This window comes from Lepidochelys kempii, chromosome 2 (assembly GCF_965140265.1).
Source record: "Lepidochelys kempii isolate rLepKem1 chromosome 2, rLepKem1.hap2, whole genome shotgun sequence".
Classification (NCBI taxonomy): Eukaryota; Metazoa; Chordata; order Testudines; family Cheloniidae; genus Lepidochelys; species Lepidochelys kempii.
The window spans coordinates 22,648,336-22,659,240 of NC_133257.1; the positions used below are offsets into that span (position 1 = coordinate 22,648,336).

The following is a 10,905-nucleotide window of genomic DNA, read 5'->3' on the forward strand; positions in this document are numbered from 1 at the left end:
CCTGGCATCTTCAAGTGCTCCTCAAGGGCCCAGTCCTGAATTACTTCTGTACTCAAATCACCCACTAACTCCACCATCAGGCCTGCTGTTAGTAGTAACCAAAACCAGTTAGGCCTCTAAATGGTCATCAAATGCTGTGTGAGTGGAATTTGGTCTCACTCCAATTCCTTTTGGATAGATGCTCATGTTGCAAAAATTTCCAATAGTAGTCTCAACAGAGGGTCAGAGTCAGGGCTAAGGCAGAATGATGAGAGTCAAATACCACTTGTACTGTCTTGTTTGTGACTCAGTACTGGACTTTAATTTCCACTGTTGCCCATAATCCCACTCTCACATTGAAGTTAATTGCAAAGTTCCCATTGACCTTAGTGACACCGGGACATGGGCCGAAATTAATTGGAAAAACAAGTTTTTCCCCAGTAGGCTGCTAAAGAAGCATCATGCTTGGCTGCTGCTCATAGGCAAGAGAGGTGCTTATGCTTGCCTCAGTAATTTCAAAATGTGTGCAGGGTAAGCACTATCTAGGGAACCCTGAAGGAGCATAGCTGCAGTACAAGGACCTTGGGGTGGGAGAGGGAAGTTAAGGGACAACTGGGAAAGGAGGCTTCTTTGGGCCCTGCCCTACAGCCCCAATCCTGCAATTATCTCTGTGCCACCAGACATTCACTGACTTCCCTGGGACCATAGGTGCCGACTCCATGGGTGCTCCAGGGCTCGGGCACACACAGAAAAAAATTAGTGGATGTTTAGCACCCACTGGCAGCCAGTTCCCCTTCTTCCCCCCTAGCACCTCCTGCCTGCTGGGGGCCCCACCAATCAACTCCTCCCCCTCCCTCGCACCACATACCTTGATCAGCTCTTCCGCGGAGTGCAGGAGGCACGGAGGGGGAGGAGCGGAGTGGGAATGGAGTATGCTCAGGGGAAGGGGTGGAACTGGGTAGGAAGAGGCGAGGCAGGGCAGGGGGCTTGGGATAAGCGGTCAGGTGGGGGGTTGAGCACAGAGGAAGCTGGCGCCTGTGCGTGGGGCTTCTTGAGGGTGCAGGGTTCTGCTTGCACAGAGCTGACTGCAAGATCAGGATCCAGCTGCTTGACTCAATAGTTAAAACTATTTTATCTCAGCACCGGGCCAGTATACCGTCAGGTTAGAAAATCCTGAAGACCAGTTCAAAAACCTATCAATCCCAGCCAAGGTTCTATCATAGCACCACTTGGGAACTGAAGTGTGTGTGCGTGAATGTGTTACATACATTTATTTACTTATTGGCCTAAATGTGGTTGGCTGATCTTTCTTTTACAAAATTGTTTAATGGCTCGAGCTGTAGAGCTTGCAAAAAATGTAATTTTCACACCATTGAAGAAGATTTCTTGTCAAGCTTGAACAAAAGCAGCTGTGTTTAAAGGGGGGGGGGGGAGAGCAGTATTATAGGCAGTTGGTCACTTACTGCAAGTGGACCAAATGCTTTTGGTATTTCAGAAGGAAAAAAAAATGTCTTAACAGCCAAGGAGTCTAAAGCTTGAAAAATATATACTGAGCATGTGTAGTACTTACTAGCTTAAAAAAAAATGCTGTCAAGAAAATGAAAGTTAACACAGGACTCGTCTGATCTAGAGTGGGTTCTTAAATGTTTGCAATGTAGCAGATAACTCTTTGGCCCTGATTCAGCAAAACCCTGAAGAATGTGCTTGAGTTACATGGACTTCATTAGTAAGCTGCACAGGTGTTTTATTAAGTTCAAGGCATTTGAGCCTAATCCTGCACATTTTACTCCTGTTGACTTACATAGGCGTTTCATTTGTAAAAAGTGCAGCGTTATTAATGAATGGAATTTTAGGGCACTAGTAAGTTATATACAAGACTTCTGTGTTATCCACAGAAAACTTGACCTAAATTCTGCAGCCCGAGACAGAGATTCTGTCACGCCGCAATGGAGCAGATTGGAGACTGTTGCACCAACTCTAGGTCAATAAAAACCTTGCTGTTTTTTAAATTTAATTGAAATACATGAATGATGCAATCTTTACAGTATGCTCTGTGTTCTGTAATTCCATATGGAATTTAGTTATGCAATGCACTTACATTTTTAATTTGTAGTGTGCTTCAGAGTTTTGTATTGAGGATGCCAAACTGCGTTGTAGAAGTTGTCAGAGGGAAGTTGAGTAAGAAACTGTTTAGGTTTGGGGGCGGTATGTGGGAGGCTGCTTGGGATTCTGGGATAAGAATATTGGCTAGATGTCCCTATTACAATGACTAGCAGCAAAATAGTTAACAGTAATTATCCTAAATTATCACCCTTAGAGTTTAGAGTCAACACCCCACTGAGATGAGTGGGATTGTTCACTCCTTTTGGAGTTATTGCTGCAGGCTACTGGCAGACGCAGTTGTGTCTATGGTCTTCTTGGAGACCAGAAGAGCTAGAAAATTAATTATTAAGGAAAGATTAGCAGAGTTTTGTTGCAATGGATGGGCTGTGCAGCATATGCTGCTGCTGTGGAGTTGCAGAGTAAACTGGGCCCTGTTATAGACTAATAACTGTGGCTTACTGAAGGGTTAGGAAGTGGGAGCTTTTGTGTTTCCATAAATATTTATATTATGCCTTTGAATTGCTACACACCATCCAAACACTGGAGATGGGATCATATTGTAAAAATAGTCCCACACAATTTTCCTCAGCTGATCACCACTTTGTATTTTGTTTTAAACAGTTAACTGCCCTGCCAGTTGCATGTAGGGTGATATGACTGCAACTTAAAATAGAGGCATCACGGGAAAGGGCAACTAAAGACTTGGCACATTTATTTGAGACTCTTAACATTGTTTCACTGTTGGAGCCCAAGCCTGCAAACCTTTACTCACATGAGTAAGGAGTGGGCACTAGTGTAGCAGTTGGAGCCCATTTCCTGGTTCTTGGGGGTCTTGATGGCACTGGGGATTTTCCCTGAATTCAAAAGTCTGTATCCTGTTACTAATATAGCTGCACAGGTGCAAACCTCTAGTGCGACCGACAGAGCCACTGTATGGAGCCCAGCGGTAAGGGCTACTGGTAGAGATAGTGACTTTCATTGTCTAGACCAGTGGTTCCCAAACTTGTTCCGCCGCTTGTGCAGGGAAAGCCCCTGGCGGACCGGGCCGGTTTGTTTACCTGCCGCATCCGCACGTTCGGCCGATTGTGGCTCCCAGTGGCTGCGGTTCGCTGCTCCAGGCTAATGGGAGCTGCTGGGAGCGGTGTGGGCCAAGGGATGTGCTAGCCATCGCTTCCAGCAGCTCCCATTAGCCTGGAGCTGCGAACCGCGGCCACTGGGAGCCGCGATCGGCCAAACATGCTGAGGCGGCAGGTAAACAAACCGGCCCGGCCCGCCAGGGGCTTTCCCTGCACAAGCGGCAGAACAAGTTTGGGAACCACTGGTCTAGACCAGGGATTTGCATTTGTGCAGCTAAACTGGTTCCTAGGCAACAATGACTGTAATTGAGGCAAATCCACAATGCAGACACGGTCCTAGAAGTATTCTCTGTAGGAAACAATTTAAAAAAAAATACCCTTAAATATTTCCTGAGTAACAGGTAGCATTGCCAGCAATGTTGTAGGAAACAATTATAGGGAAATCTTCATTGGTACCATTACTAGTGAACATCTCTTAACTGGTTAATATAAGGATCATGCGACCCTGCAAAGTAAAACACAATTGTCTTAGTAGAACATGAAATTTCCAAGGGACTTAAACTGTATAGACTGGAGGTTTAACCTGCTAGGGAACAGTATTGCCCCTCCGGTTCTCTGAAGTGACCTACAGAGATTGTAATGCCCTGGTCCACCATAGTGGAGCTTTGGCACCATAAACCTCCCCTCCAGTTGTGAGGGGAGTAAACCGTGCAGTCAACGTTTGATAGCACATCACAATTGTTACTCTGCCACAGTAAACAGTGGATACGAGTACTTTTCACACTGGAAATAATGGCTCAACAACACCACAGTCCACCATAGGATCTCCTAGGGAAACTGATCTGTCCCCTGGATGGGAAATTATCCAGTGTCACTGTATCTTGTGTATATAAAATATTTAGCAAGTAGTACATTACTCCCATTTAGAATTGCCTGCTTTTCATAACTGAGCTCTTACACTCTTTTTCCAGCCTGCCTTTAAAGGAATGACCTTTACAGACCTGCCATTGTGTTTACAATTAAACATCATGCAGCGGCTAACTGATGGGAGAGACCTTGTCAGCCTTGGGCAAGTGGCCCCTGAACTGCAAGTGCTCAGTGAGGACCGGCTGCTGTGGAAAAAGCTCTGCCAATACCATTTCACAGACCGACAGGTAATGGGATGAAAGTTAAACCTCAGTCAGTCTCCTGTTGTAACCCATTTGTGATTGAACACACAGAACCAAGAAGCAGTCAAACAAGGAAGATCTGTCTGAGGGGCATGCTGCGAGTCCCTCATATGGGCTGACAAGACAATGGCGACAAAGGTTATCCCTGAGGGGAAATTCTGATAGTGTTGTAAATGCCACCATACTGGTGCCTGAAATAGAGGGCTGTAGCATCAATAACCTGCACATGCACCTCCTCCAATCTAGGCTGCTAACCAACCCGCATGGCCTAGGATGGTACCACTTCTACTTGTACCATAGGTTTAGGGAGTTCTCTGTGTGTGTCGTTCCCAACAGTAACTGCCCACCTCAAACAACCCATCATCGCAACTGGCAGCGTTGCTGACAGTCTCCATGGGGTGGCCAAGGATTGACTGGACCATGAACTATCCTCTCTTGCCCTTTAGTGGGAAGATCCCTCCCAATCTGAGTTGCTAACCACTGGTGGGAAGCTAACCCTGTTGCTATATTGTATCTGTTTTGAGGTAAAGGTTTTCAGTCTCTAGGGCTGCCAGTCTGGTACCATTCATAGGCACTAAATATACACACACAAACTGGGGGACCAGATCTTCAGCTGGTGTGAATTAGCATTGTTCCAATGATGTCAGCAAACCTACACAGATTTACATCTGCTGAAGATCTGGATTCTGGGGAGATATTTTTTTCCTATATTGACTATATGTCACATGGTGTGACAAATAGATCCAAATCTGATCTCCACCACTAATGACGATGTCCTAAAAGTGAATGTCTCACAAGCAAATATTGCAACTCCAGGTTTAAAGATATATCTGTGCAGAAAAGAAACGCAGTTTAATTCCTGAAACCACTACATGGGATAAAGTTTGTTACCCCGATAGTCATTTTTAGAGTTTCTGAATCATGGTGAAGCCCTTGGAGCCATTGTATAGCAATGTGCAACAGGAAAGAATCTGTGTAAAAGATAAGATTGGTCTCTAGTATTGATATTGTGTAGTGTATTTAGAATAAGGAGACTGTTAATGTGGAGAGGCTCAGAACAGATTCTCTTGCTACTACAGATGGGATCATGTGGCAATCAGCAAGAATTACATGCTGGCTACTATGTGCAGGAGGAGGAAGGTCTTGAAGTGATACTGCAAACAAAACTAAGCCCTCATGTACACTCAGTCCACTCTTACTCTGATTTTTAGATTCGTAAACGGATAATCTTATCTGAGAAGGGGTTGCTGGATTGGAAGAAGATGTACTTTAAACTTATAAGGTGTTACCCGAGGAAAGAGCAGTATGGAGACACACTGCAGCTCTGCAGACATTGCCACATCCTCTCCTGGAAGGTATGGGTATTTTGCTGGTAGAATTGATTGAGGGCCTGATTTCTCAGAAGTGCTGAGTGCCCACAACTCTAGTTCAAGTTAGTGAGAGTTGCAAGTGCTGACCTCCTCCAAAAATCAGTCCAACACCACTTAAAACTTGCTTGTTCTCAATTCAAGTTCCTTCACATTTTCCTGTTACTCTCTGGGGCCTTATCTTTCCCCCACAGGATCTAGTGGAGCTTTCCACCCAGTTATTGGAGAAGAGGGCTCCTGGATTGTTACAGCAAATTTGAGGCATTTACTGAAACCTGGGGCCAAATTCTGCTGTCCACTACAGTGGTGTAAATCTGAAATAACTCCATTGACCTCAGAGTTACTCTGCTCTGACACGAATTTAACTGACAGCCAAATCAGGACTCTGTCCCTTGGAGATGAGTGGGAGAGTGAATTTGAATCCTTGTCACCCTTCTCCCTTGAATTGATAACTGTCCCTGAAATCTAAAGCCCAGCCTTGACCTGTTCATTGCCAAAGGAGAGTATAACATTTGTTATAGACTCCTATAAAGAGTAGAACTGGGAGGAATCTAAAGAGCTCCTCTAGTCCACCCCCTTGTGCTGAGGCAGGACCAAGTAAACCTAGATCATCCCTGACAGGCATTTGTCTCACCTGTTTATTGGAGGTTTTTAAGATGGGAATTCCACAACCTCTCTTGGTAGCCTATTCCAGAGCTTAACTGTCCTTATAGTTAGAAACTTCTCCCTCATATCTAACCTAAATCTCCCTTGCTATATATTAAGCTGATTATTTCTTGACCTCCCTTCATGGAGAACTGATCACAGTCCTTAACATATTTGAAGACTGTTCTCCTCTCTGTCCTTCTCCCTCCCACCCCCCAGTCGTCTTTTCGCAAGACTAAACCTACCCAGGGTTGTGGGTTTTCTTTTTTGTTTACTTCATAGGTCAGATTTTTTTTTTTTAAACCCATTACCATTTTTGTTGCTCTTGTCTGGACTCTCCAATTTGTCCATGTCTTTCCTCATGTGTGGCACCCAGAATTGGACACAGTACTCCCAGCTGAGGGCTCACCAGTGCCAAGTGGAACAACTACTCCCATGTCTTAGATACAGATCATGAGCCGTTTTTGTATGAACATCACATTCATGGCTCATATTCAATTTGTGATCTACTATGAGCCCCAGCAGAGGCAACGTATAGGGGGACATGCAGGCTCAACTGCCCCCAGATGGTCCTGCTAGGGAGAGGGACGCTGTCTTCCTGCTGCACCTGTCCCCCAGCATGCTCAGCCCCAATCCCTGGCAGCTGGGTCTGGGCGGGGAGCGGAGGGGGAGGGACCAGCCACTTCTCATGCGAAGCACTCTGTGTCACTGCTCCGTGCAGCGCAGCAGCTGCCTGAGAGAGCCCGGCTGGGGAGGCAGAGGTGGGCCACTTCCCACCCAGGCCTGGGTGCCAGGGATAGGGGCTGAGCAAGCCAGAACCCCCTCCTCCCACCCCCCAGTACATTTCTGGCTCACTCGGCCCTTGTCTCCAGAAGCCAGGCACAGGCAGGGAGTGGCCCACTGCCACCTCCCCAACCAGGCTCTCTCAGACAGCTGCTGCACTGCACGGAGCAGTGACCCGGACTGGCCAGCTTGAACTGCATGAGAAGTGGCTCCTTCCCACTTCCTGCCTGGGCCTGGCTGCCAGGGAGAGTGGCCAAACGTGCCGGGCGGGGGGAGGGTGGCGCAGCGGGAGAAGGACAGAGCACCCCTCCACACACACCGGTAACATGGGGCAGAGAGGGCGTGGTGGCCCTGGGCTGTGGGACCCCACTAGGTGCATCCTCCCAGTTTGACAGTGAACCATTGATAACTACTCTTTGGGTACAGTTTTACATCCAGTTGTACACCCACCTTATAGTATTCTCAGCCCTGCACTCTAATCTATCAGTTTGCAAATGGGATGTTCAGCATGTGGCGCAAACAGCATTGTACACCAATTAAAGCTGTGACACTAGTTCTGTGGCCACTCTCTAACCAGATTATTTTTTTCAGGGTACTGATCATCCTTGCACAGCCAACAACCCAGAGAGCTGCTCCACTTCTCTTTCACCCCAAGACTTTATCAACTTGTTCAGATTCTGAACCCTGGTTCTTCACAGCATATCGTATTCTTACAAGACACTTTATAAGGCTCAGCTTGGACACTGAACTTGTAAATAGTGTAAATGTCGATGTTTGTTTGAAGCTCCTGAGTCAAGCAAACAAGAGGATCTTCAAGATGAAAGGTGAAATTGCTCGCTGACGTTTGATGTTCAAGAACTATGGACTTCTAACAAGACTGGTGTGTATAGGCAATGTTGTAAAAAGTCACCTTTTTATTATCAGAGTACAAGATACAGGGCAGAAATTTCTTTCTGTTTAGAAGTTAAAACTGAATTTGCCCCATGGCCATTTGAAAACTCTATATTTTTTTCAGTTTCTAATAAATGAAAAGAAAGACGTATGAGAGTAGGACTGTTTAACTGCTCCTCCATCTGGTTTTATTTACAACAGATATTTATAAATACGACATTTTTAAAATATTTATGGGGAAAAATTCCCTGCAACGAGTTTTAATCATACTTGTATGTTAAAAAGAATAAAATTGAATGCATTCAGAAATATGCAAAACATCTAGGGTTTGATCCTAATTAAAACTGAAAATAACACACCACGCCATTTTCTACCTCGAATAAATAGAGTACCTTTGAAACAATAACCCACTATGCAATGTGAACTGTTATACTTTGTACAATGATTTAAAGGGAAATGATGTTTATGACCGTAAGCAAACTTGTTCTTACGTTACTGCTTACTTTTTTAATTAGTTTTCTTGCTGTACTCAGTGCTTGAATGCCCAGATGATGAGCACCTTAGAAATACCTAAGATTTTACTCCCTCCTCTTTTTAATTTTGTTGTCTTTATAAAAGAGTAAACAAAACAAAACAAAAAAAACCAAACCAAGGGTGAGGATTTGTATTTAAGGCAGGTGCATGATGGATGAATAAGGAGCCAGAGCTAACCTCTCATTACTGTAAATTCATAACTCCATTGATTTCAGTGGAATTACTCTGTATTTACACTGTCTGAGATCAGCATCTGTTCACTGGGTCGGACTCCCTCCACCCCATGTAACTCCACTGAAATAAAGTCAAAACTGGTGTAACTGAGAGATGACTCAGCCCCATAGGACCAGGTTCCTGATAGGCCTAACTAGGTAAAGCTCTGCTGGGGCCAGTGGAACTGTGCCAGTTTACATTCACTGACGATCTGGCTCATAACATGTAAGATAAATACCATTTGTTTGTAACTGCTGTAAGGAACAGGAAAAGCAGCGAGGAAAGCCAGCCATAGAGTCCTAGTGTAATAAGGGTACAGTCAGTCCTTAGGGTAAATAGGATTTCTAATCACCTGACATCCCTGATCATTTCTATCTCATCCATCTCCCTGCCAGTGCCAGATTAACAGAGATGCAGTGAGAATTAGTGCTTACAAATCTTGGTCCCACTGAAATTAATGGCCAAACTTCTAATCTCCTTTATTATGTATAACTCATGAATGTGACAAACTTGATCTGGCAGATTCCAGTACATGTATAAAAGTTTGTAAAGCCTACGTAGGAAAAATACTTGCAGTTGTTCGACAGCAGAGTTCACAGACAGCACTTTCCCAACACTGTACGCAGAGCGCGTAAGCAAGGTGACTAAGAAAGACAAACATTTGTAGGTTGTATGGTATGGACAAAAGAGTTGTGAGGAAGAGGAATACTCAGGATAAATCAGGAAGAACTACTTGAGTTTAATTATTAAATAGTCTGTTCCTTTTTTTACAGGTTTTATAATTGATCTCTAACACAGTTTTCTGCAGCTGTTTATATATGTTTTTGCAACAGTGTTTGCATTTTTACAAACTAAATCACTTTGCATGCTCTTTCAGTACTTTAGATTGAATAGTGGGGCTGGGGACTGCAGCCCTGGTGAGGGGAGATCCAGGAGAATGCTTTGACAGTAACTGCCATTTGTTGCATTCCAAGGGCAGAAGGTTTGGTTCTTCCAAAAATCTCTTTCAGAGGCAGGGCAAGAGACACTCCCATCAGAAATCATTTTGTATTATGCAGAGAAGGGAATAAAATGAAGACGGGGACCTTTCCCTCCCTCCATCTGCTCTCAGCTCAAACTCAAAAGAGTAAATTTGATCTCGGGGGAGAAGAGGTATGTTCATGTGAATGGAAAGTGATTCAGAGGTAGTTAACCTGGAGAAATGAAACTCTAGTTGTGGGTGTTAGTGTCATTGAATAAGGGAGGCCAGCTTCTATTCTCATTCACACCCATGCAACCTTGTTGATGTCAGTGAGGTTGTGTGGGTATAAATGAGACTGGAATTTGACTTGGTGAGAAGGGAGTGTTAAGGGCAGTAATTTGGAAGTGACTGAAGTAGTGATGTTGTGTGTCAAGATCCATGCTATTCCTTTCTCTAGCAGTTAAAAGTACCCTTATAACCTTTTGTGCCCTCTACTTGGAGGTCTGATTTCCCACCCCCCTTCCCCATCCATCTGCCCCATCTACTCCCAGTGAACCAGCCTAAATAAAAGTTGTGATTTGCAATGTCAAATTTGACATACCAGCAATTGGTGTTTCAACCTGTAAAATACTTACTTTAGGTTTCAGAGTAGCAGCCGTGTTAGTCTGTATCTGCAAAAAGAAAAGGAGGACTTGTGGCACCTTAGAGACTAACCAATTTATTTGAGCATAAGCTTTCGTGAGCTACAGTCCACTGAATGCATCCGATGAAGTGAGCTGTAGCTCACAAAAGCTTATGCTCAAATTGGTTAGTCTCTAAGGTGCCACAAGTCCTCCTTTTCTTTTAGGTTGTATTTATTGGAGCAAGTTCCTCTTCTATGTAATTGACATCAAGTGAATTTAACTCCAGGACTGACTCTGGCCCAGCATGTTCACCATTCCATATATAATAGATATAGTCTGAGCACAGGGTTCTGAGTCAGGAACTTATGAATTCTAGTCCTGGCTGTGCAACCATTTCATTCTGTGGTTTTGGGCAAAACACTCTCTCTGCCTCCATTTCCAGTCTGTAAAATGGGGATAATAACTACTTATCGCAGTGCCCCACTGTAAGGATCCGTTAGCTAATGTTTGGTAAAGCAGTTGAAGTTTAAAGTGCAGGTTCTGATCTGAAAGCACTACATG

The 10,905-nt window shown here is 44.5% G+C and overlaps 1 protein-coding gene across 3 annotated transcripts in view; it reads left to right on the plus strand.

Moving 5' to 3' along the window:
• FBXO32 (F-box protein 32) overlaps positions 1-10,386 on the plus strand; it is a 31,869-nt gene extending 21,483 nt beyond the window's left edge. For all 3 annotated transcript variants that reach the window (XM_073330194.1, XM_073330195.1, XM_073330196.1), the window contains exons 7-9: positions 4,130-4,312; positions 5,539-5,682; positions 7,714-10,386. In XM_073330194.1, the coding sequence (XP_073186295.1) occupies positions 4,130-4,312; positions 5,539-5,682; positions 7,714-7,803 (417 nt within the window). In that variant the 3' untranslated portion in view covers positions 7,804-10,386. The remainder of the gene's footprint in view (positions 1-4,129; positions 4,313-5,538; positions 5,683-7,713) is intronic.
• Positions 10,387-10,905: the final 519 nt, after the last annotated feature.